The sequence below is a fragment of the Mytilus galloprovincialis genome, chromosome 3 (assembly GCF_965363235.1).
Source record: "Mytilus galloprovincialis chromosome 3, xbMytGall1.hap1.1, whole genome shotgun sequence".
Classification (NCBI taxonomy): domain Eukaryota; kingdom Metazoa; phylum Mollusca; class Bivalvia; order Mytilida; family Mytilidae; genus Mytilus; species Mytilus galloprovincialis.
Window position 1 is genome coordinate 110,558,112 of NC_134840.1, and position 27,301 is coordinate 110,585,412.

General features: G+C 33.0%; 1 protein-coding gene across 3 annotated transcripts in view; it reads left to right on the forward strand.

The window, feature by feature from the left end:
• Positions 1–7,313: 7,313 nt before the first annotated feature.
• LOC143069775 (uncharacterized) overlaps positions 7,314–27,301 on the forward strand; it is a 68,461-nt gene continuing 48,473 nt past the window's right edge. For 2 of the 3 annotated variants that reach the window (XM_076244550.1, XM_076244551.1), the window contains exons 1-4: positions 7,314–7,551; positions 21,886–21,962; positions 22,691–22,801; positions 23,993–24,101. In XM_076244550.1, coding sequence (XP_076100665.1) covers positions 7,458–7,551; positions 21,886–21,962; positions 22,691–22,801; positions 23,993–24,101 — 391 coding nt within the window. In that variant the 5' untranslated portion in view covers positions 7,314–7,457. Of the gene's footprint in view, positions 7,552–21,527; positions 21,654–21,885; positions 21,963–22,690; positions 22,802–23,992; positions 24,102–27,301 lie in introns of those variants that run through there. The other variant, XM_076244552.1, reaches the window with a different exon arrangement.

Here is a 27,301-nt window from a genome sequence, read left to right on the forward strand (position 1 = left end):
TACTTGAGCGAGGCAAACACTTCTCAAATTGAAAAGGTACAAGAAAGAGCCCTCCGCTTCATTTACCAGAATTACAATAGCATATATAATGAATTACTTTTAAAATAACAAATGCCATAACTTAAAGTAAGACGTCTAAAAACTATGGCAATTGGGCTATTTAGAACAGTTAATTAAAAAAATTCAATATACATTTTGTACATTCATGATCTCACAAACATTTTTAAAAGAAACAAAATATTCTTTCAGATATCTAAACGTATAGCTGAAATGCCTGCAATAATCTTCTTAAACGCCGGAAGGTATATGCCTTGAATAGTTCTGCAGCCATGGAATGAGTTGTCTAACCACTTTAGAACTGAAACATCTTTTACCCAATTCAAGAGTCTACTCAACATCTTGGAAAGGGAACTCATGGTATTGTAATTATGCATGTATTTTTTTAACAGTTACAACTTGAAACACTCACTTGAAACGGCATAGTAATGCTGCTTATTATATGTTTCCACTCTTCTTGTGTTTTGTTTGCATGTGTGAATGATTGCTGAGCTTTATTGTTTTATGTTGCTTTAAGCTTAGTGCTCGTGTATGTATTTAAATATGTAGTATTTATTAGTTCAGCCTTACCTAACAGAAACTAAATAAGTGTTTTTTTATAAGTTTAATATATTATATATAAATATATCATTATGAGATGAGAAATCATATACGACAATCCAAGATGAGGGGTCAGTAGAAACCTTTGGCTTATGTAACGACCCGAAGATAAAGGTATATATATAAAGGTATAAAGGTATGCATGGAATATATGATCATATATGTTCTATGTCTATTATGTTTTAATATTAGTATTGTGTATGAATAAGAAAGAAGAATAAGAATAAGAATATTTTATTTCCAATTAAAGGGCCCTATAAAGAGCTTTCATGACATTACATACAAGTACGTAAGATTAGACATAAATTAGAGACATATAAGAAAACAACATAGAGCTTATGTTCTTTTTATGTAACACTAGAACACACCCGCGAAATCGCGGGCATATACAGCTTGTGAATTCGAACTGCTGTAGGATGATTTTTTGTAAAAGATATTATGTATTGAGAATTTCATAAAATGGTATCTCCCTTTTTCCAAAGTCCGATATTTGTTTCCTTTCTGTTAAATTCAATTATATTCGTGTTTCTGGCCTACGACCACAATTATTCTTCTCCTTTGCTACAATGCTTCTTTTGGGAAAAGTCAAATCAAATTAAAAATTTGCACCGTTTCAAACATGAAATAAATGTAACTGCTTATATAAAGACCATTATTAGTCTAAAACATATGCTTCTATGACAATCCATCAGCGCTTTTTTTTGAGAGCCTTATTAATATGCCAATGGAAGGATTTGAATCATGTATAAATAACTAATACCGACTAAGGCTAATTTGATGGGTTGTCGATTTACATAAAAGGTATCTCCCTTTTTCCAAAGTCCGATATTTGTTTCCATTCTGTTAAATTCAATTATATTCGTGTTTCTGGCCTACGACCACAATTATTCTTCTCCTTTGCTACAATGCTTCTTTTGGTAAAAGTCAAATAAAATAAAAAAAAATTTGCACACTAATATATAGACCATTATCAGTCTAAAAAATATGCTTCTATGACAATCCATCAGTGCTTTTTTTGAGAGCCTTATTAATATGCCAATGGTAGGATTTGAATCATGTATAAATGACTAATACCGACTAAGGCTAATTTTAAGGGTTGTCGATCGGTGGGGTCCTGATCCCGAAATCCCGGGCTTAAAACCATGAAATCCCGAGATGCAGAATTTAAAGAAATTCATATCCCGTAATCAAAAAATATATAACTCTGTCTGTATGGGAGATTGAAAAACACCCGATCCCGACGCCCCGAAAAAGGTCCTACCTCCCTCTAATCTCTACCTTACTTTCATTTTTGCCAAATCATTATTTTCCCTTTTAACCGAATAAATTATATATAGAAATTCCCTGATAGAATACAGAGAGTCTCTATATACTAAAGTAGTATAATCGTAGATTACATGTAGATAAACGCCATATCCCGAAATCAAAAAATATATTCCCGGATCCCGTAAGGATCAATCCCAAAATCCCGAGCTTAAAAACACCCGATCCCGACGCCCCGAAAAAGGTCCTATCTCCCTCTAATCTCTACCTTACTTTCATTTTTGCCAAATCATTATTTTCCCTTTTAACAATAAATTATATATAGAAATTCCCTGATAGAATACAGAGAGTCTCTATATACTAAAGTAGTATAATCGTAGATTACATGTAGATAAACGCGAAAAATATTTGTCCTCTCTAAGGGATATAATAATTGTGATTTTTGCTATCTAAACACCATGATATGGAGAACGTTCTATGATTGGTTGTACTTGTGTCACATGTTTTACTTATTTTAATATAAATGCAACTGGTATGACCCCTTGAATAGTAAACATTTAAAAAAAAATAGAAGACAGAATACAGAGATTCTCTATATATTAAAGAAGTATAATCGTAGTTTACATGTAGATAAACACGAAAAATAATTGTTCTAAGGAGGTATAATAGTTGTGGTTCTTGCGATCTAAACACCATGATATGGAAAACGCTCTGATTGGCTTATCTATTTTTCTTTTTTGTTATCTATCATACGATTGGTTGTATTTGTGCAACTTTACGATATATTACGATTTGTAAATTTTACGATATATACGAAAGTTTCCAGTTTTTTGTTCTTTTACTAGCTAAAGATAATTTTTTATTTTTTAATTGGTTACCTTATCTATTAAAAGCAATTACCATACTGCCATATTTTTAATCCCATTTATATTCTTTTTTGTTTGAACTACTTATTTTTACCTTTTACCCTTTGATTTTATCATTTTTCTGTCACATTTAAATCTTTTAATTCCTTAAACATATGATAGTAACGTCTCATAAAAAGGGATCAAAACTGTTTTTAAAAATCATAAACTCTAACCTAGGTAGAATCATAAATGATGTAAATAGTACATAATTTTAAACTATTGTTCTTAAAATTCAGTTTTACCTGTATATAAGGTTTTTTAAAACTTAAGCACCACACCTCACTGTAAATATCTGTAAATATTTTAAAACCATATATCCCCAAGTGGGAGTGCTCCGATATATAACGGAGGAATCTACCTGAACAGAACAGAACAGAACAGCATGATAGGCCCAAGACCACAATTAATGACCCCGCTTTTCGTTGTCCACGAATATAGTTCCTTTTAATTAGAGTGTATTTTTCCTTAATTTTTTTTCTTTCCTTTCCTCACTCATTCCTTAAATCTTTTTGGGTGGAAATGAAAGAAGAGAGGTCAAATAAATTTTTGGAGGTTGTATTTTAACTGATTTTGATATGGAATGAGTGATTAGTTCAAGTGCAAAAAGGTGATATTTACAGTTTTCGGAACATCTCTTGACTTGTCAATAGGGGTATGGATGTGTATTGGCTAAATTTGTAAAAGTGATTGCTTCAATCTTTCTGAATTTTGGATATATATTTGGACTAGGACAATACATTACACACACAAAAAATTGGACAAAAGTGCATGGTGCAATTTTTTTAATGATGCAAAAGGTTATAAAGAACTGATAGAGGAATTAATTGTGGTCTGTGGCCTAAGAGGTGCATTTCAGCAAATTTAGAATTTTTACTTTGGCATCTTTTCTGAATGATCTATTGGTATTGATTTGTCAAACTATATGAGAAGAAATGATTTTCACTTTCATTTGATAGAAATTTTGTGAAAAAGTCACTTTTCAGGTTAAATGCCTAAAATGTAGCTTTTTCACTTTTTTCACTATTTTTTCAAAAACAGCATGCTTAATTTCTCTCTGACAGTTTTTTTCTGATATCTATTTGTGTTTGTGGTATTTATTTCAGTTGTTTAACTTATTTGTGAACTCTGAACACAAAAAACAGTAGATAAAAACATAAAAAGAGTTCAAAATGTGCTGTTTTAATAGTCTAAGTCTAACGGTCAGTATACGCAGCAGGTGAAATGTGAAGTTCTATGCACTTAAAAGTTGTATTCCAAAACAGATTGCACTGAACCTACATCAAAAACACTTATTACTGGTTGCTTAACCATTTCTGTTTCACAGACTACCTTTACTTTCTTCTGTTGGATAGCTAGTGGTTTAAATATTGGCCTTTTGAGGCTGACATTTCATTCAGTTTTTAAACAGTAAAGTTAATAAACTTTGCATCAGACCATACTGTCTGCATATATAGTTGAAAGTGACAGTCTTGTTACATCCAGGCTCCATGTTTTATCATATCTGAGCACAGATTTTAGCAAAAAGAAGTATATCTCCATCTCCCATATCATTTATATGCTTTTAAATATGCAAATGTGGGGAACGGCCTAAACTGGCAATCTGTTTTTTTAAGCATAACATTGCTAAAGACCATTTTATCCACATGCGTTATGCTATTTGAAACTTATATTTCCATCAAAAGTACATTTATAACCTGTTAAAGTTTGTTTGATAACTTAACAACTTCAGAAAATTGTGGTAAGTGAAAAATATTACATTTGATATAAGGCCTCGCCCTAATTGAAAACCTCTATTTTTTGGCACAGGCTCATATAAAATTAACTTCTGGCCATTTTGCATAAGTCTGATACATGAAATATGCTTTCTGTTGCTTTAAATAGATGTTAACTTATACATAGAGACATTAAAAAGTGTTAGTTTTGGTATCTTTTGGTTTTTAGAAGCTCAAATTTGATAGTTTTAATTGTTCTAATTCAACGCCACAATTCAGCACCCAAAATTCAGATATAAAAAATGCCACATTTTTTTTATTTGGTATCATATGGCTTTGAAACTTTGTAACCTGTTTTATAATATACTAAGCTTGAATCATGCCAAGTTTTATTAGAATTGGTCAAGTTTTAGGCCCCTAATAGGCCCAAGACCACAATTAATGACCCCGCTTTTCGTTGTCCACGAATATAGTTCCTTTTAATTAGAGTGTATTTTTCCTTAATTTTTTTTCTTTCCTTTCCTCACTCATTCCTTAAATCTTTTTGGGTGGAAATGAAAGAAGAGAGGTCAAATAAATTTTTGGAGGTTGTATTTTAACTGATTTTGATATGGAATGAGTGATTAGGTCAAGTGCAAAAAGGTGATATTTACAGTTTTCGGAACATCTCTTGACTTGTCAATAGGGGTATGGATGTGTATTGGCTAAATTTGTAAAAGTGATTGCTTCAATCTTTCTGAATTTTGGATATATATTTGGACTAGGACAATACATTACACACACAAAAAATTGGACAAAAGTGCATGGTGCAATTTTTTTAATGATGCAAAAGGTTATAAAGAACTGATAGAGGAATTAATTGTGGTCTGTGGCCTAAGATTCTGACCGGAAGTCTTATCTATGACTAAAAGTCAGTCTGATGACGGAATCATTTCCGGACTCCTTTTTTGTCGTTTTTCTCCCAAAATAACTCAATCTCAATAATCATAAGAATGGATGACAAATGGGACTATGCATGTTACCTATAGGACACAGAGGCATGATGATTGATTTATTGTGGAAGGAAGAGAAGCGACACCCAAAATGAGGTCTTCTCGTTTAATAGTATAGATGCTGACTTAAGGTAGCACAATACAAAGATTTTATAACTCCAACTTCCAAGTTTTAAAATGCTGTAACTTTCTTAATAATGCTTGAACATTTATAAAAGCAGTAGTTATGGATAGCTAACAGATTACTCTTTCAAATTAATGCAATGATAGTATTATGCAACAATTATGTAACCAATTATAATGTTAACTGTGTCTTAAATATTCAAAAGTTTCACCAAATTTCCACTTTCAATTGAAATTAGCTTCTGCATAGGTATCCCTAGAGGGTTGATTTTATTATATGTTGTTCCTATGGCCATTATCTACAAAAGAGTGTCTCAGATTTCAGATAGAATGTATAGAACAAATTTTACACCTAATTGAACATTATCTTCTTTTATGTGGTTAGGATGTTACACCAATTACGACATAAATTTATGAGAGAATGGAATATCATAGGGACAATCTGAGACACTCTTTTGAAGCCCATGATGTGTTGATTAAGATTTCGTTAAAATTTCTGTAAAGTTAAAGAGATGATAGAGCTAAATTCAATCAAGTGAACTTACCGAGATTTTGCCACTAATTACATAATAATTGCATAATAAAAATATTGCATCCATTCAAAAGATTTATCTTTTATCTATCTATATATATACCACTTTTATTATTTTGTATGCATTCATTAGAAAGTTACACCATTTTAAAGGTTAGTGATTGGAAGTAAAAAAATCTTTGTATTGTGCTACCTTAAATAAAGCTTTTGATTTGATATGATTTGATTCCGGCCACCGACGGCTATATCAAACGCGGACTTCCTTGAAGACACCTGAAGCAGACGAAATAGGGTCTCACTAATTAGCGACAAGAAGCGACAAGAAGCGTCAAGAAGCGACAAGAAGTGTCAAGAAGCGACAAGAAGTGTCAAGAAGTGACAAAAAGCGATGAAATTAATCATTTGTGAGGAAGAAAAGGATTGTGCAGTTCTTACTAAATATAAAGAATATGTTGAAGATAATATGTGTATCTGTTTTCAGAAAAGTAAGAGTATGAATAAACGAATAGAATATATAATCTCTTGATTCATTTGCTTAATCCTATGCTCTAACTGTACTCTTGTTATGTCAATTTATTTGTAGAACCTTCAGCCACGCTTATCCATCTTTATTATCATTGTTCTTGATAGGAACAACATTCGATGTGGCTTCATCCTAAGGTAATAACAGTACACACAATGTGGAATATCAATGAGATTAACGAGGCGCTTTTTGTCCCTTGTTTTATTGCTACAATAACATCCAATTAACACCTTTACTGACTTGTACACGTGTCCGACTATACAATTACACGCGCCAGAATATACAATCATTGTAAAAAGTGAACACCTGTTGAAAACTAAGATTGTAATGGATTTCCTTTTAATCAATATGCATAAACATGATAAATATCGTTAAATCAGGCAATACACACAATATTTTTTTTTCTATCAAAAATTAACTTTCTTGTCGCTAAAATTGTTTTCTTTTGCATATTCTTTTAATATTTATTTGGAATAAGTAACTTTAATAAAATAAAAAAATGTTTTCTTGTCGCTAAAATTATTCTTCTTGTCGCTTCTTGACGCTTCTTGTCGCTAATTAGCGAGACCGGACGAAATATGTTTACCCACAAATCCCTGTTGTACTACCGGACAAATATGGCTACCGCCGTGTTGGCAAATCCATAAACACCATTATTTTATAAGATTTTGTCAATTTTAGACTATCATTACTCATGTTCACCTTTGATTATTTATACCTTTGATAATGTCCTAACAGAATATTAAGATGTCATGGATTGGGGGCAGTCTTTCGTCAATAACTGGTCAGCTAAGCAACTTGACCAAAGACATTTTAACAGAAGGAACAGAGGAAACAAGTGGTAAACGTTTTACATTGGTACTGTACAGGTTAAATTCAGACCACACCAAAGTTTCGTATTTTCCCAATGATATACGGTTATACACAGTACTGTTTATTTTGAGTGTAACAGAATAGTGTGTCGTCCAATCATGAATGACAACCAAAACTTTCTAATGTACCTTACCTTATAACCTCTATATCTTTACCACCTTCAAAGGAGAACCTCACAAGTTCTGTGTGTTGAACAGGTGTTTTGGGTGGAGTTGCTCATTATTTACAATGGTGCTGTGACTGGATCCCATCGCCACAATTTATCCATGAATTTTGGATCATCCTTCCACCATTCATTTAACCCATTATTTACATATATGAATATCGTTTAAGATAGTACATGTTGTATTAGCAATCCGCAACAACACCTTCCTACATTTTAAAAGTTATATATGTTATAATTAAAAGTTCATTGCGATTTTTATCAAAGTTAAAACAAGTCTTTCCATACAGGATTTTGCGTTAATATATAAAAGTGTTGCCTTATTAATCGTTTTAATCTTAAATTCCCTCACTATGACATACGAAATATATATACAGTGGCTTTGCCTGGTTAAAACGTATTTAAAGTTCAATGTTCTAAAAATATTTGCTCTTTAAAATCTAAAAGTTCAGTGTTCACATAGGATTTGTACTATATCCTGATAAAAGTATATGTACGGTAAAATCTAAAGGTTTGTTGACTAGGAATCTGTAGGCAAGCCGGTGCTTTAAGACCCAGAATCAATGGTCTCCCTACCCTTCCCCCTCTCCATGCTAGTTTATCTTCTGCGCTGTGCCTTTTTGTCCAACTGTACATTTCTCTTTACAAAAATGCTTTATGTGCAGCTTCTTCTTCTTCTTCCTTGCTAAGGATTGGATTCTTTAAAAGAATGTTATAAGTCCACTAGACAGAGAATGAGACAGCAATTCTCCTGTAACTATTTACAAATAAAACGTGCCGAATATATACAATTTAAAACAATGTACACTTGGCTGCTGTCTATGGTGTTGGTTTCTTGGGTGCACTATTGTTGGCTAGTGTACTCTGGAACCCCTCTAGGCCACTTTTTTTTTATTTGTTGGTTTACGGATCCGCCGACCCTGTTTTTCACAATTTTAAAATAAAAATAAAAACGATTTTGAAGATTTTTTTTAATTCCGCTGACCCTATTCTGTTTGAAGAAGTACAAATAAAAATAAAAAAATGATAAAAAGATCGGTCTTTCTTCTTCCAGTTGGAATACCCTCGGAGTGGATTCAAAAATCCTGTGCGGTTCCCTGTTCAGTCAACATTTCTTCATGATCTAATGTGGTGAAAAGGAACCAGTTGAAAGGCGGTTCCCTGTTCAGTCAACGTTGTTTCATCATGATCTAATGCGGTGAAAAGGAACCAGTTGAAAATGGAGGACCAGATACGATTTTACAATACTTACTTAGATTTACCCATTAATTGTTGGAGATTTTCGGTGTAAATCTAGCGGTTGAACAAAATGAACATCACAGTCATGAATAATAAAAATGAAAATTATTTTTGAGATCGTTTGGGAATTTTGGTTTAAAAGATCGGACCACCGCTAATTTGAACCCCTGTTTCAGACAGTCAGTGAGGTTGACGGCGGGTCAACTATTGTTCAAGTGTTGATCAGAAATTCTGAAACCCGTCGAAAGGGGCTGTTTTAGTTCCATTACACATATAAGGTACTAGTTCCAATAATTATGACGTCTGGCAAGGCTTCCTGGCATCCCAGATTTGTTTTTAAATAGCCTTGCCAGACGTCACTAAAGGGAAGGATCTTTTAACTTGCTGTCAGGGATGGGTGTCTGATAAATTGGCCTTATTATATAAATACCTAAATACCATCCCACGGTACCCATTAAGATTTAATGGAACAGAGATGGGATATGGTGAACAAGATCCAAACACAAAATCAGAACATGTATTACTGTCATAGAGTGCCTGACTATTAAATCACTTCGACATTTATAAAAAGGGACAATCACAGGACACTTCGAGATATAAGCTAATACTTAGCAGTGTAAAATAGCATAAAAAGCCTAAAAAGGACATGTTTTCATGTACCTACCACATATGAAGGCATATATGACATGCAGAGCGCATATGGTACATGTATTTCCTCAATAAGATTGTATTGTGTTATGAGGAATTTTGTCACTCCCTGGTCTAAATTTGATAAATAAATACACAGAACAAAGAGAAATGCAATTGGAAAAGACACTTCCCTTTCATCAGGGACATATATATATAATATATCTGCTTTCATCAATCTACATTGACATTGGACTCCTTGTAACACATTTAATTTAAATTAAAACAGCAAGAATAAATACCAAATTATGAAACGATCTGCATACATGGTTAGTATAATACTATTATATAGAGTAATGTCATTGTTTGTTTCTCTCCATTTTTGGTAAAAAAAAAACAGTATTAATTCCAATTTTTATTTTTAATTTTTTTTCAACCTCCTACCCTATATTTTTTTTATTAGGCCTAAATTAAAATATTGTTTGTTTGCCCTTTTCCGACCCTATGTTTTGAAACAGGGTAGCTTTTGCTAATAGCATGAATAGAATGAAATTCAAAACAGTGTGGCTGTGGCCATTGATTGACACATTAAATTCATCCATTGACTGGGACAATTTACGCGAACGTTTGTATGTAACGACCATTGCTCACTGTGTACTTTTTAAAGACACTTAAACTATGGGGTCACCAAAGGTCCTCAACACCTTAATAAAGTATTTCGAAAAATTAATCAGGAATAACACTATGTTTTGATTTATATCAATTGTATAAATCTAAGCATAAAGGTTATTCCTGATTAATTTTTCGAACTATTTTATAATTAAAGGCGTTAAGAAACCTTTGGTGACCCCACAGTTTAAATGTCTATAGGTACGTCGTGAACAGTGGTCGTTACAGACACACGTTCACCTAAATTGTCCCAGTTAATGGATGAATTTAATGTGTCAATCAATGGCCACAGCCACACTGTTTTGAATTTCATTCTAAGTTTCTGGGACTACGCTTCGAAAAAAAGTATCATGTAGAATGTGAAGTTAATTCATATGCACTACTATTTTGTTTTCAAATATCAAAATATAGAGCTGTGCCGCATATTTTCAACGTTTAAATATGCCTGGAACTTTGAAGAGTTTTAGCTTGCACTAATATTCTGTACTACATACCTTGTACGCTTACCTCTACCTAAAGGTCTTCTGTAAGAGATTACTTTGTCCTGGTAAAATATGTCCGGGCAGACATACATTACTAGTAGAAAAAGTCCCTAGAGTGTTTAAATTTCCGTGTGTGCCTATGTTTCTAATAAAAATGCTACAAGACTTGAACTCAATTGTCACATATTTTACATCGCATTTATAAATGATCTGCAGAGTTCGCGAAAAGTGTCAGTCCTCAGGATTTTATCACCAAATTTTTGCATAGGACTGACACAATTTTAGTATTTTTCAATAGAATTAATAGTGAGGACCAGTAGATTTTCTTCAAGGACCACCAGGGAAAATAAGATTTCGCGAACTCTGGATCTGTATGGAAAACTTAGGCGATTTTACTGCCAAATATTCTCCACTTCACAGGCTTTTGTCACCTTTGGTTCATGTCAGATATAAATAATATAGCAATGCTGGTCCAAGGCATCGTTAACATAATCTTCCTGATCTACGGATCACAAAAGGCCATCCCTACATAGAATACAACGTCCGTTTACACAAAATACTACGGTTTGTACACACGTTGATAATTTTGTATTAAACGAACTGTTTTGTATTAAATGAACTTTTTTGTAAATGAACCCTGCTCTTCAAGTATAAAAATACAGAGTTAACGTACGTCATATCATGATTTCAAAGCGTTCAACATCGATTTCAAACAAATGCTTTGAAACTCTAAATGCAAGTGTTCATGTCAAACGCTCAGGTGATACCAAACGGACTAGACCTTTCACGATAAAGATAAAACCCGAGGATTCCGGTAAAAAAGTTTTGAGCGGGAAATACAAATAAAAGATTTTTGGTAGGAACGAAAAAATAAAATAAAATAAAATCTTGCTGATAAATACAAATAAAAGATTTTCAGGCGGAACGAATTTAAAGGGTCGGTCGGTAATTTATTTTTTTTTTTTTCGACCTCCTACCCTTCCTTTTTTAAGAAGAGTCCCGTAAACCAACTAATAAAAAAAAAGTGGCCCTATTGTCAGAGCTTCAGTTGTAGCTGTTGGAAGGTGGTTCCACTCTTGTATAGTAAGTGGAAAGTATGAGTACTTATATACTCTCTGGACAAATTGCTGGTGGTTGACATAGGTGTTGTTTGTCTCTAGTACGCCAATTGTTTGGACGTAAGATGGAACTGGCATCAATGTCCACTAGCTCATGCTGGATCTTGTAAAGCATGAAGAGTCGATGGTTACTTAGTTTGTTAGCTAGTGGTTCCCATCCTAGTGTCTTGACCATAGTTGTCACACATCCAAGTGTTTTATCAGTGTAATATGATATTATTAAGTACAGAATACACGTAATAATATCTTTATCAATTAACTACAGTGTTACTATCACCAAGGAAAAATGAGGTATTTTTCCTTGGCAATATTTTTGAATAGTTTCTTAATTCTGGATTACAGATTAAGGCAAACTTGAGATAAAGCTATTATCACCTTCAAAATATTGCAATAAGACTGTAATTAGCTATTTCCTTTTTAAGATAAGATTTAATAGAAGTGTTATATTTTTAGTTACATAATTTATACTTTAACTATACATTGTAATTGAAAAAAGGTATCTAAGGGACCATATGTTTAATAGTAAGGTTTAAAATAATTACCCTCCCCTTTTTGGGAGTTATGTATTTTGATTTGTCAATTAACTATGATATACATTAATTAAATGATTATTGATATTCAAGAAGAATGAGTTTAGAAAGGGACTTGGATATATTGACTTTATGTGATTTAAAGGATTGGATAATTTCAGACTTTGTCACATCATGGTGACTTAGTCACATATTCATATACATGTATGACTTGTGTTGTAAATATGAATGCTTATCTATTTGAGAATAATTAATATATAATCATCGAACTTAGTGTTTTATTGACTTCTTGTTTGGAATACTAAAGAAAACCAGACAATGCAATACCTATGCTCTACCATCACTATTCAGAGTTAGTTCCCCTACAAATTAATATGATCAGAACTGGGTCGCAGAATGTCAGCTAGTTCCCCCACTTATTGACATGCGATCCAGTCCGGTCAGATATTTTTTTTTTTTTAATTTTATTTCACAAGAGATAAACATTTTTACCTTAAAGTGGAACCATCCAAATCTCAGTTTCTTTTTATAAGATGCAATATCAAATCATGATCTGGTGTTGTTTCCAGGTGTCTTCAGCGTTTGCTCATCTGATGAATTTTTCTACCCATTCCAGTCACTATAAAGTCATGAAAGTGTTACAACTTAAATTTAGACACAATACATAAATAGTAATTGGAAAGGTACTGCCATTGCATGTGTTGTGCAGAAACAAATTGAATATCATATTTAAAAAAAATAAAATAATGTAGGAGATGAGAATGATACAACTATCCATAATCCAAATGACCAAAGAACGAATATTTGGACAATTACAGAATGCATATATATATGCCTGGTTCGGGTTTTACAAAACATTAATGATTAGAAGCGAAAGTAAACAGTAAATTGATTTGTACCATCATGACATGAGGTCGTCAAGAAATGAAAACTTTGTGATAATCTGTTTACTTTTAGTTTGTGTTTATCGTGATTTTCGATCTAAAATCAAGAGACGTTCCAAAATCCTGTATTGGCCGGATCAGAACTTGGCCAATGCAGGAAAAAATCTTTATTGGCCGAGTTATTCTGTATTGGCCAAGTTGACACCTTATATTGCATAGACAGTTTTCATCATACATGTAATAAGTCCAATAACAGTGTAGTTAATTAATAATTGTTTGTTACAAACCTGGTGGCCCTCCTTTGCACTTGTTCTAAGCAGTTTATGTCCTCAGCTTGAAGAAAAGGTTTCTGGAATGGTTTTCCAAACAGGCTGCGCTGGCTGAGTTATATTTATTAAGATTGATGAGTTTTGCACTGTCAAGGAGCATTTGCATTTGTGTTGCAATGTTCAAGTTATGGAATCTTGTGTGTTATTCATTTCATTTTGCCATATATGTCATTTACCTCTTTAAGTATCACTGTTCTAACGGATTGCAACTTCTCACATTGCATTACAAAATGTTCTAGTGTTTCCTTTTGCAATCCATAAATCAGGCAGGTCCGGTTCGTTTCTTATCTGTAGAATTGAATCCGTTTTGTTTGTTTGTTAGTTCCAGTAATAAGGCTTAATCTGATAGGGATTCTGCTGTTGTCTAGCACAGAGTGACTTTTGTGTTTGAGGATTTTGTGAAGTTTTCCCTTGATAAGGTTTTGATTGCTCAGGTACTTGAGCCCTAAGTATAGTTTGGACATTTGTACAATTTTGGTGCTCCAGCTGTATTTCATCACAGCACTCTTTAGCAATGTGATCAACTAAGTTTTCTTTATTGGATTGACCAAGTAGGTATTCTCTTCGTTGAGATTGTAATGACGTAACAACTTGTTGATGTTTATGAACCAGCTATTACTAGCCTCACTGCAGACTGTCATTTGTCTCCTGGCAAGCTTTTTCCTGGTACTCTCATCTGATTGGTGGTAGACATTGTTGAAGAAAGTTAGAGTCTTGATGTGAGTTTGGGCTTCAATCGGGAGAATTCCTGTGAGTATGTAGACTTCTGGATCAGGGCATCTTGTTGGCAGCGATAATATCTGTTAAAGTATTCTTTTTTGGAAGATCTCAAGTTGTTCAAGTGGCTTACCAGATGGGGTTAGTAGTTCCATTCCGTAAAGTAGCACAGGAAGTATATACGTCTTGTAAGTGCAGTAGTGCCTGGGGGTCCAAGCCATTATGTCCATGAAAACCAGATCCAAGTAGACTGTATCCACTCCTTCTTGCCTTTGTTATATTTTCGTTGGTGTAACTTTGAATATTGTTCTTCCAAGTTGTAGTTCTGATGATCCCAAGGTGTGTAGACTGCTCAATATTAGACATAGGTGTGTCCCATCATCAGGTTGTCTTCTTACAGTTTGTTGTTATTGCTGTTACCCCTTATTTTAATTTCTACACTTTTCTTTGGCTGCAGCTGGTATCCTTCTGAGTTGGCAAAGTCAACTTCAAGGGGCTGGCCATGTTGACAATAATTTGAGCATCAGTTGATTGCGAACTCAGTATTGCGACATCATCAGTGTTGTTTGTGTTGACATTCCCTATAGTCATGCCGTAGGTTGTATTTTGGAAGTGGTCTAACAGAGGGTTGATGTATAACTTGTACAGGTCTGTATTCAGTATGCCTTCTTGTCTGACACCTATGTTTACTGTGAAACGCTCTGATGTTTTTCCGAACCATTTTATGCTACTTTCTGCGTTTTGATGAACATGATGAAGACACTTAATGTTTGTCCATGTCCTGTCTTGAATCCCAGCATGATACATCCTGTGGAGAAGATGTGAGTGCACCACAGTGTCAAAGGCAGCTTTTGCATCCAGGAAGACAAAAAAATAACTGTTTTGCTTATTGTTGGTGAGAATTTGGTACATTTCCTCCACAGGTAGGGCTGCATTCATCAGAGAGGATCCTTTGGTGAAGCCTCTTTGAGTTGGGCTTTGCACCGTCTGCACGTTTTGTTGTATCCAGTCTCAATGGCAATACTGGAAGAATTGGTTCATTCATATCCACCCCCTTGGCTGCAAAGTTTATGTTAGAGTTGATGTCCGAGATCATATGTGTTTGTGAATGAAAAAGCCAATGTTCCTGAATTTAGATGATGTCATTTTCCTGTAGAATTTCACTGATGTTTTGAAATTTTTACAATTGTATGAGGCAATGTTGATGTTTTTTTGTTGGGGATTGCTCTGCACTAAAAAAGGGTTGTTTCCACGAATGGCACACCTGTTGCCATTCGTGGAAACAACCCTTTTTTAGTGCAGAGCAATCCCCAATGAACAGACTACAGATATCTGCATTTATCTGTTCTCCTAGTCCAAATGATTATGTCATGACGTCTTGAAAGGCTTTTATACTTTTTTGCTTTGATGCCTTATAAAGTTGCTTATTCATTTTTGCTATTACGCATTACAACAACTGACACCTACAGTGTCGCTGTATCTGTCAATGCAAAAAAGTAGTACTAGCCTTTCAAGACATCATAATTACTTAGACTACAGTTCCAGAATGAAATACCAAATCTGTCGAATGTTGTTCATGTTGTTAGGGATTGTTGTTGTGAAATAATTTTCAATGTTAACTAAGAAACACTACTATCTGGCAATTTTTTTTTCAAATCAAAGAATTATTAAGATAAGATTATTATAATTTGTATTATCTTTAAAACGAGAATATACCGAGTCGGTCTATTATTCCTATCTCTATCAGATAAGAAATTCTGAGTAAATTTTGATCAAGTGAGTTTCTTAAGAAAACATTTTGTTTGCTATATATATACAGCAATTTCATATATGTGCATGTAAACAAATTTGTTTGTAGAAGGTTCTAAATACAGCACAAACAACATTTTCCAAAAGACCATAAAAGCAAAAAAGTATATTTTAACAAAACGCATTTGACTATATTTGTCATTGCTCTAGGTGTTTATATCCCCATTGTTTGATTAAATATTTCTCTTTGTTGGAGGCAGTGTGATGGTTGCCTACATTGTATAATAGTTTACATCCACTTTATTTGAACTTTGGTCAATACATTATGTAATTGTAATTGTATCATTGACAGTCTTACCACATCCCCTTCTTTTTATATGGAAACTTTAAATTATGTCCTGGTAGTTAAATCGCAATAAGTAATTTGTTATAGTTGTTGTTCTAGAGTTATAGGACTTTACTTACACAAATTTTGAATGTATCTGATAAAGGTAATTTGTTACATATAACACATTAACTTCAGAGTTAGCCCAGATCAGTTTACCTTAGGGAGCTACCATTTGATTTTTTATGGGGGGGGCTAGGATGAAAAATTTTGTCCTGCATTTTTTTTTAGCTGTAATCTCTGTCCTGCCTTTTTATTTTTCACTCTTTTCGGTCCTGCTTTTTTTTTTTAGTTTATCCTGACTTTTTTTTACCTAAATTGTCGTCCTGACTTTTTTTTTTTGCAAGTGTCTCATCCTGCCTTTTTTTTTTAACTCAAAACTCCTGTCCTGCCTATTTTTTTCAAATTTCATCCTAGCCCCCCCCCATAAAAGTCAAATGGTAGCTCCCTTAAACTCTACAGTGTCACTGTTGTAGTGATTGATTTAAGAAACTCCATTCCAATTTAGATATTTTATGCCCCCTTCAAAGGGAAGGGTCATTACCATGATTACATTTGACCCTTGTCAATCTATACTTTCAGACATCCATACATGTACGTCCAAAAGTTTGTTTCCTTGCTCTAACTTGAGCTTTCTTCAAACAAATGTCATTAAACTTATATGTACAATGCTTATTACTACAAATCACAGATCAAGTTTGAATTTGGTGGCGTCACATTTACTGGTCTAGAGCTTTGCCTTTTTATATGACCGCAAAAATTGAAAATTTTTTGGTCGTATATTAGTATCACGTTGGCGTCGGTGTTGTCCGTATTCGTAGTCGTCCGTAGTCCTTAAGACATTTGGTTTTCGCACTCTAACTTAAGTAAAAGTAAATAGAAATCTATGAAATTTAAACACAAGGTTTATGACCATAAAAGAAAGGTTGGGATTGATTTTGGTCGTTTTGGTCCTAACAGTTTAGGAATTAGGGGCCAAAAAGGGCCCAAATAAGCATTTTTCTTGGTTTTAGCGCAATAACTTTAGAATAAGTAAACAGAAATCTATGAAATTTTAATATAAGGTCTATGACCACAAAAGGAAGGTTGGGATTGATTTTGGGAGTTTAAGTCCCAACAGTTTAGGAATAAGGGACAAAAACAGGTCCAAAATATGCATTTTTCTTGGTTTTTGCACAACATTGCACAATAACTTTAGTATGAGTTAATAAAAATCTATGAAATTTTAACACAAGGTTTATGACCACAAAAGGAAGGTTTGGATTGATTTTGGGAGTTTTGGTCCCAATGAATTAGGGGCCAAAAGGGTCCAAAATTAAACTTTGTTTGATTTCAAAAATTGAACTATTGGGGTTCTTTGATATACCGAATCTAACCGTGTATTTAGATTCTTAATTTTTGGTCCCGTTTTCAAATTGGTCTACATTAAGGTCCAAAGGGTCCAAAATTAAACTTAGTTCATGTAGTTTGATTTTAACAAGAATTGAATTCTTGGGGTTCTTTGATATGCTGAATCTAAACATGTACTTAGCTTTTTTTTATTATGGGCCCAGTTTTCAAATTGGTTCAAATCGGGGTCAAAAATTAAACTTTGTTTGATTTCAACAAAAATTCAATATATCATGTATATGGGGTTCTTTAATATGCTGATTCTAACCATGTATTTAGATTTTTAATATTTAGGACTGGTTATCAAATTGGTCCACATTGAGGTCTAAAGGGTCCAAATTGAACTTTTTTTGATTTCATCAAAAACTTAATTCTTGGGTTCTTTGATTTGATGAATCTAACCATGTATTTAGATTTTGGATATTGGAATACCACAAAGGGATGGTAAGAATTGTCTTTGGGAGTTATGGCTCAAACCGTGAAGGAATAAGGTGCAAAAAAAGAGGGGAAAAGGGTTTCCAGGTTAATGGACAATTACTTAAGTACAAAACATAATTTAAAACCAGTATAAGGTTGGTAATTGAAACCTTATTTTATATTTTTGGTTTACTTGTGATTTACCTTACAATTCTTTTGATTTAATTCATCTCAGATTAACACTTTGAGTGCTCACAATTATTGCACTCCTGCTCAGAAATCATCTGTTGAAAATGCTAGGTTTCGATATTTTGAGGACAACTTCTTTTTTTCTGATTAGCAGGTAAAGTTTTATAACTGAAAGGACTTCAAAATTGATAATATCTTAAAAGTAACATTTGTTTGTACTTGACAATAGACTTGTACCAAAACCAAGATTTTACAGCACTAGTGTATGAGATAATTCAGAATAAGGTCATGCTTTCTTTTTGCATCACATACAGAGATGGAAATGAGAGGGGGGTGCCCTGGCTTCCTTGTGGAGATACATTTTTATACGACCGCGAAAATTTTAATTTTTTGGTCGTATATTGCTATCACGTTGGCATCGTCGTCGTCTTGCGTCGTCGTCGTCGTCCGAATACTTTTAGTTTTCGCACTCTAACTTTAGTAAAAGTAAATAGAAATCAATGAAATTTTAACACAAGGTTTATGACCACAAAAGGAAGGTTGGGAGTGATTTTGGGAGTTTTGGTCCCAACATTTGAGAAATTGGGGGCCAAAAAGGGCCCAAATAAGCATTTTCTTGGTTTTCGCACTATAACTTTAGTTTAAGTGAATAGAAATCTATGAAATTTTGACACAAGGTTTATGACCACAAAAGGACAGTTGGGATTGATTTTGGGAGTTTTGGTTCAAACAGTTTAGGAATTAAGGGCCAAAAAAGGGCCCAAATAAGCATTATTCTTGGTTTTCGCACAATAACTTTAGTATAAGTAAATAGAAATCAATGAAATTTAAACACAAGGTTTATGACCACAAAAGGAAGGTTGGTATTGATTTTGGGAGTTGAGGTCTGAACAGTTTAGATATTAGGGGCCAAAAAGGGGCCCAAGTAAGCATTATTCTTGGTTTTCGCACCATAACTTTAGTTTAAGTAAATAGAAATCTATGAAATTTAAACACAAGGTTTATGACCACTAAAGGAAGGTTGGGTTTGATTTTGGGAGTTTTGGTCCCAACAGTTTAGGAAACAGGGGCCCAAAGGGTCCAAAATTGAACTTGGTTTGATTTCATCAAAAATTGAATTGGGGTTCTTTGATATGCAGAATCTCACTGTGTATGTAGATTCTTAATTTTTGGTCCCGTTTTCAAATTGGTCTACATTAAGTTCCAAAGGGTCCAAAATTAAACTTAGTTTGATTTTGACAAAAATTGAATTCTTGAGCTTTTTTGATATGCTGAATCTAAACATGTACTTAGATTTTTGATTATGGGCCCAGTTTTCAAGTTGGTTCAAATCAGGATCCAAAATTATTATATTAAGTATTGTGCAATAGCAAAAAATTTTCAACTGCACAGTATTCAGCAATAGCAAGAAATCTTCAATTGCACAGTATTGTGCAATAGCAAGAAATCTTCAATTGCACAGTATTGTGCAATAGCAAATATTTTAAATTGCACAGTATTGCGCAATAGCAAGAAATATCTAATTGCACAATATTGTGCAATAGCAAGAAATTTTCAATTGATTGGAGTTATCTTTCTTTGTCCAGAATAGTAGTTGAATCAACTTAAATCATTGTTTTATACAATATACAATGTATATTACTACCAACTGATAAATTAAAACAATCTTTACCATTCAGTGATATCAAGCACCTTTTGTTACATTTTAATATTTTATGATGTATTTAAATGAGTAGTTATTGTTGCAAACTCCATTAGAAATTTGAATTGAGATCAGTTTTGGAAATAGGGAAAGGGGGATGTGAAAAAAAAGGGGGGGGGGGGGGGTGGTTAAATTTTTCTCATTTCAGATTTCATAAATAAAAGAATCCTATGCTGTGTCAACTATTTAATCACAATCCAAATTTAGAGCTGAATCCAGCTTAAATGTTGTGTCCATACTTGCCCCAACCGTTCAGGGTTCAACCTTTGCGGTCGTATAAAGCTGCGCCCTGCGGAGCATCTGGTTGTACATTTACAGTTAATCCAGGTTTTTTTTACCTGTACAGTTACATCTCACCCCAAATTTTGTCTAGTTTTGGGGTCCAGTATCCTCCTCAGATACATTGTTGTCTAGTTTTGGGGTCCAGTATCCTCATCAGATACATTGTATACATTTAGTATATATATAAAAGAAGATGTTTGTATGATTGCCAATGAGACAACTCTCCACAAGAGACCAGAATGACACAAAATTAACAACTATAGGTCACGGTACAGCCTTCGACAATGAGCAAAGCCCATACTACTTACATTAGATTAGAGACTGTAAATACATGTACAAGACACATGGGAGGAGAACTCAGATGTGGTATGAGGAAGGTCAATTATAAATATCCTTCTAGAAATTTGTGTTAGCTTGATTCAAAATAACCTACTGAAAAATTCAAATGTTAAAAAATACTGTCAGTTAAATAATTCATTTAAACAGAAAGCTCCTTGTTGACTTTATCATGCTTATAGATCACTGCCAAGCAGTTTTGTCAGAATTGTCCATTTCTTTTTAAACTGTGTGGACTTCATGTTTGCACACTTAATTTTGTGAATTTAATTGTGTGTACAAAGGACATCAAAGTTGGATTCAAATCTGAATGTCAATTTATTTAAATTCTTTAATTAACCACTGTTTGTAGAAGCACCTGAACCAAGAAATATGGAAGGACATTCATTGAGGAATTTTATATCATAATGTTTAATCATTTACACTATTTTAACGATTATTCTCACATGTTTAGTAGATTTCATACAATAAGTTATCTATAGCATTTACTGCTAAGCATGGAGATATTTTGTGGTTGAAGTATTTGTATTTTTATTCAAAGTCAACATTATAATAAATTTAGATCTTCCTTAAATGTATAAACTTGAAGTAGAGTTTCTATTGATTTATGGAACAGTTTTAATTTAAAGTTTTATCAGTAAAGTTTGAAGGCACACCTATATCTAAAACATACAGATTGGAAGCGCTTATCTCGTTTTCCCCGGCCAACTTGCAGATGGTTGGACGATCGTTAGAAACTGAAGTATGTGTCACTTAGGTTAATTTACAACAGTAAGCCGGGGCTTTTTGTTTGCTTTTGAGGTAGACGTGGCGAGCTATGCAGGATATAATGGCGTCCCTTGCTCTTCTGTAGAACGTTTCAGGTAGAGTTTTTTTTTTTATTCAGAAACTTATTTTTCTGCGCCTTTCTTGCTGCTTTTGAGGAAGTGTATGTTTTACACATAATATTGTCTATTTTCATTTGTATGGAATTTTTAAAAAAAAAGGGTAGTAAGCATAGTTTAATCAATACATAGGTTGTCATTTTTTTTTTTTTATCTGAAGTTAGTCATAATTGTTATCAGACATACCTTATATGGACATTTTGTTTTATAGATCAAGGAACAGAACTAATCATCGCTAAAGAAAAAATACAAGATTGCCAAAATATTATAACAACTTTAAATTCTGAGGTAATTATTGAATTGTTAGAATTACGGGTTGTTACAAGTGTTTTTAGCAAAAATCACTTTCAAAACATGCAATTATGAGATTGAAAAGAAAGAAAAAACAATGCATTGATTTGGTCTTGCTATAGAAATTTTTGCCTGATCGCATGATGTACATTTTCAATTGGGTCACATGGACATGATGGAGTTTTAAATAAGTTTAGCTTATTTTAGGATACTGTACATGTAAATTCAGAAATTATTGTGATGTTATTGAGACAGAGCTATAATCACATGATTTTAATTTGCATTTTGAAATTTTTCATATGAATTTAAAAAATAGAATTTTTCTCAATATCACAAAAAATTACCTAAATAAAAATTGAAATAAGTCCTTATATTATGTCAGACTGTATGTATAACTTCATACATTCTTTATCTATTTCCATTCAAATTGTTTTATTATTGGCGTGGAAGTCCTATAAAAATGGTTGCATGACCTTTAAAAGATACTTGTAAAAAAAAATTATATGGTTCTATATTTTGTGTGCTCCATACGAATTTTACCTGTAGGTTAATTTAATCCCATGCACATGGAACATCTTTCACCATTAAATAGAAAGTTAAATAAAGGATAGTTTGTATTTAGTATTATAATTATCTGTTAAACCTTTCACAATTGTTTGCTGAGCTCTTTGTCCATTAGTGTTTACATTTGTTAATATTTACACAGTATGACAAACTAATTTCAGAACGAACGACTGAAACAACTCAACCATGATTTGGAAGAGAAAGCTGAATCCTCTGAACTGCAAATCAACACTATATCTCAACAATATAGACAACTTCTGGAAGAAAGGCAGGTATGTTGTGTACTGATCAGTAAATCAACACTTTATTTTAATTACATAACAGTATAACCTTGAACATTTTTTAAATGAAATATTATTTCATCTTATAGAGTTTTAAAATTGGCAGAGCTTATAGAAATTAAGTCTTATTTTTATCAATAAGATTGAAGGCCTAGCTATTGAATGATCCAATTATAACTTAAGCTTAGCTCTGTTACCACTCATAAATTTAAGCATGTTTTCTCTGTTTTTATTTATTCACAAACACTTTTTTCAGTAAAACTCAAACCTAAGAACCTTGAGTATCAAAGATGCATTTGGGGATTATTTCTTGTAGTGTTCTTGAAAAAACATGCTTCTTCTATCGTAATAAAGAATATTTTAAATCATGACTGTTTTAAGTCATATCTGTACTTAAACTTATTAATGTTGGGCTTCTGATTTTCACATTGGATTCCTTATCTTTCAAGCATCAATTTTCTACCTTGCTTCTTATTGAAAAAAAACCACCTGATTTCTTCTCTTTATCAATCTGTTGACATACATGGATCTACTTGGAACTATTTTTGCTAGGCTTAACTGAAAATTCAAGTAACAGCAATTTTACAAGGCCTTAAATTATAGCCAACCATATATTTTGGCTTTTTCTCATTGTTGAAGGCTGTACAGTTGCCTATAATGCTAACATCTACTTTTGTTAAACTATAGTGGAGAGTTGTCTCATTGGCAATCATGCTTCATCTCCTTGTTGTTTATATGGTCACATAGTTTTAATAAGCAAGTTAATAATTCTGATATAACAAAAAAGAAGGCAAAAGTAATAACCACACAATTGACCTTTGATCTTTTGTGTATAGTTCTCAAGTCTCATTTTATATTGGAGGTGAAAGGGAGTTACCAATTTTTTTAATCATTGACAATATAAAATTCAAATTTTTCAAGCTTTTAAGTATCAGCAATATAAATACCAAATTATTAAAGATTTTACTTATTAGCAATATAACATACCAAATTTTCAAAGCTCCTGAGTATAGAAAATATGCAGGACTTAATTTTCCTAGCTTTTGTCAGTATCAGCAATATAAAACACAAAATTTTCAAGGTTTGTTCAGTTACAGTATCAACAAAATACAGAATTCTCAAAGCTTTGAGTATAGACAATATAAAAAGTAACAGAATCAAATTATTTTTGAACACTTTCAGGCAGAGATAAAGAAGTTGAAGGATGATCATCATGAGTTACTGTTACACCAGAGTACCACAGACTACGGTCAACAGAAAACAGAGTATGGAGAATATAACATGTCAGATGGTTAGTACTCTTTTCTCATCTTATAAATGTAAGCAAATTCACACAAAATTAACTGTTTTCAGAATGGCAGCATTAATAATAATATTTTATAAATTGGCTAAAAACTATTGAGAGCTTGTGTTTTTTTGTTCAAAACCAATTTTAAATTATTGTTATCTTATCTTATTTGCCTCATTTGGCGTCATTAACATAATAAAGGGTCTTATTTGGAGAGAGGGGGGGGGGGGGGGGGGGGGGGGGGGGGGGGGGGGGTGAAGAACAGTCTCCTGAAAAATTCTGTCCTAATTTAAGCAGGTGATTCAGGTTGAAATGTTGGTGATTGTTGGGGTGTTTAACTCTGAATGGTAATGGAATATACAGAAAGAAAATGTCTGTATATTTCATAGTTTATAACATGAAAAGGCTGTAAACGAGACGGATCTCTATGAAGTCACGGACTGCCCTGTAGATAATAGAACGAACCAATTTTTTGGCATAGACAGCTTTCATAACAAACTGTTTATATACAAACTAATGGAAATTTGCAGTAAAAGTTACTTCTGAAACCACTTTTTCTATATAGATCATTTATATTAAAGTTCTGTATTCATATAATAGGAATCATAGAGAAAAGGTTTGGCTGTCTTTTTTTAAACTGATAAATCTTTTTATTCAAATCTCCTCAACTCATAGTCATGCAGTGGCAGATCCAGTGGGTTCCGAGTGTTGGAACCCCTCCCCTTTGTTTGACAATCAATGAATTTGAATGAGGATATATAGTTGGAACCACCCCACCCCAAACCACCCCTTTTATCCTGTGTTGGGAATACGTCTTTAAAAATTGGCTGGATATGCCCTTGTCTCTATATGTAAGAAGATGTGGTATGAGTGCAAATGATACAACCCTCAATTGAAGTCACAATTTGTAAAAGAAAAACCATTATAGGTCAAAGTAAGGTCTTTAACACAGAGCTTTGGCTTACACGGAACAGCATACTATATAGGACCCCAAAATGAATAGACATGTGTAAACTGCAAAATCCATGCAAAGTTCAGCGTACTTCCATATTCCCCTTCAGATAATCATTTGTAGTGCTAAAAATAGTTGTTTTGGTTGTGAATACTGTATTGTACCTGCTTATGACACAGGGGACGCTTAATGTTTATCAGTGAGATTGTGCTCCTGTGATATTAAGGTCATTCAAAATTCACCGACAAACATTCTTCTGTTGGCCTTGGAGGCTATATATATTGTCATCTGAAGGTCACACGAGAGTGGGAAACTATTTATACATAATATAACCATTTCCAAGGTCAATTAACAATATTTCTATGGTTGATTTTTCAATGGAATATAAAAAATAATAAAACTTGTAAAAATACAAGTGGATGGAAATAGGGAATCAAGTAGGAATAAAGAGAAAATGAAAATTCTGCGAATGTTTTAAGGTTGTCATTCTAATTGATAGAATATTTGGATACAGTAAAGTGTTGAAAGATTTGACCTTTTGGTGTAATAAAAACATCTTTTTTTCTGTTGTTTACAAAAGATTTCAAAAAAATCCTATTATGGTACATATGACATTTATAGTTATAATATAGTCTGCAGAAAGTTATTATTGTTACTTTTTTTTTTTTTTTTTTTTAAACATTTGTGAATAAAACAAAATTAACAGTTTGAGAGATTAAATAAGATATGCATAAAAAAAAAAAAATTCTCATTAAGGTCATGTTTTAGTGTGTTCTTTTTTCCTGAAATTATGAGGTCAAACTATTTGGTGGTCAAAGTAAAATTTAAAACTACTGTAATATGAGCCTTTCAACACTAAGCTTGTGAGTTTAAATCCTGCACATGACAGTTGCACTCGACTCAGATCTTTATTGACTAGGATTGTTAGTTTCCCTTGCGCTTGCGCTTCCTCCACCCGACCGTACAAAGTAACTGCCAGGAAAAAGTACAATGGTGTTTAAAGTGGCATTAAACATCAATCTTCCTAAAATTATATTGTTACAAAATTTGCATTCCTGTTAATTTCATTTTCCTCTCCTTTTATTTAATCAGTGCATCTGATATTGCTATGTCTGTTATATTTTCAAGAAAGGTCGTGATTATGAAAGATAAGTGAAACGTTGTTTTTTTCTATGTAATAATATTAAATTAGTATCAATTTCACTGCACTAAATTTCAACAATTAGTCTCTTATTATAGTGATGCTTAAGGTTGAAATACTTGATATATCCAAAACCTGACAAGTTTGAGGATCTGATGAATAAAAACATGTAGAGAAAAACTTAAGGTGGTACCTAACACTACAGGGAGATAACTCTGTAAAATCAGCTAAACGTTTTGATTACGTTGTGTTGTTAAGGGAGTATAAAGCTTCTCAATGATCAAAATAAGTGTTCATCAAACTGCTATATAACCAGTGTAATTTTGCTGATAAAACGGTTGGTTCAAATTTTTTGAAATTTTTATATTTTTGTCAAAGGGTCAAAGTAAATACTTTTTTAAAATTTTAAGAAAATTAAACGAGCCAAATTAATTTTAGTCAAAGTGTTGGGTACCACCTTAAATACAGACAATAATAATATGACACATTCAGCATAATAAGCTCCATATACCTTAAATCTTGAACATCACTGTTTTATTTTCTAGTATTCTTACCTAGCCATTTATAAAAGGGGGGATTCCTAATCCAGGATAAATGTCCCCCCTTTATCTACCACTGCCTTTTCATACGGCCACAAAATATTTTGCATCTATATAATGTTATGGGATGCCTGCTTCTGTGTCTCTTAATTTGAAGACATTCTAGTTTCACAGACAATAACTTTAGTAAAAGTGTAAGGATCGCTTATGAATTTTTTGCACACCCATACCACTAAAAGATGTTTGGGATTTTTTTGGGGGCATTGCTCTCACGGTTTTGTAATTAGGGCAGTACAGTACTTGCAACCTTAGGCGTTACTGTTTGACGTGAACTTGACTGATCGGTGAATGATCGGTGACGGATGTTTGACTGATCGATGAGTGATCGGTGATCGGTGACCCATAGGATCCGTCAGATAAGTCAAATAACCTATGTTAGAGTTACCCTGACAACTGTCACCGATCGATCAGTAAATTAAATTTATGCACGGATCGGACGGATACGTATATATTTAAAATTCTTATGTAAACCGAACTCGACAGTGTTTATAAACGATGAACGCGGACCTCT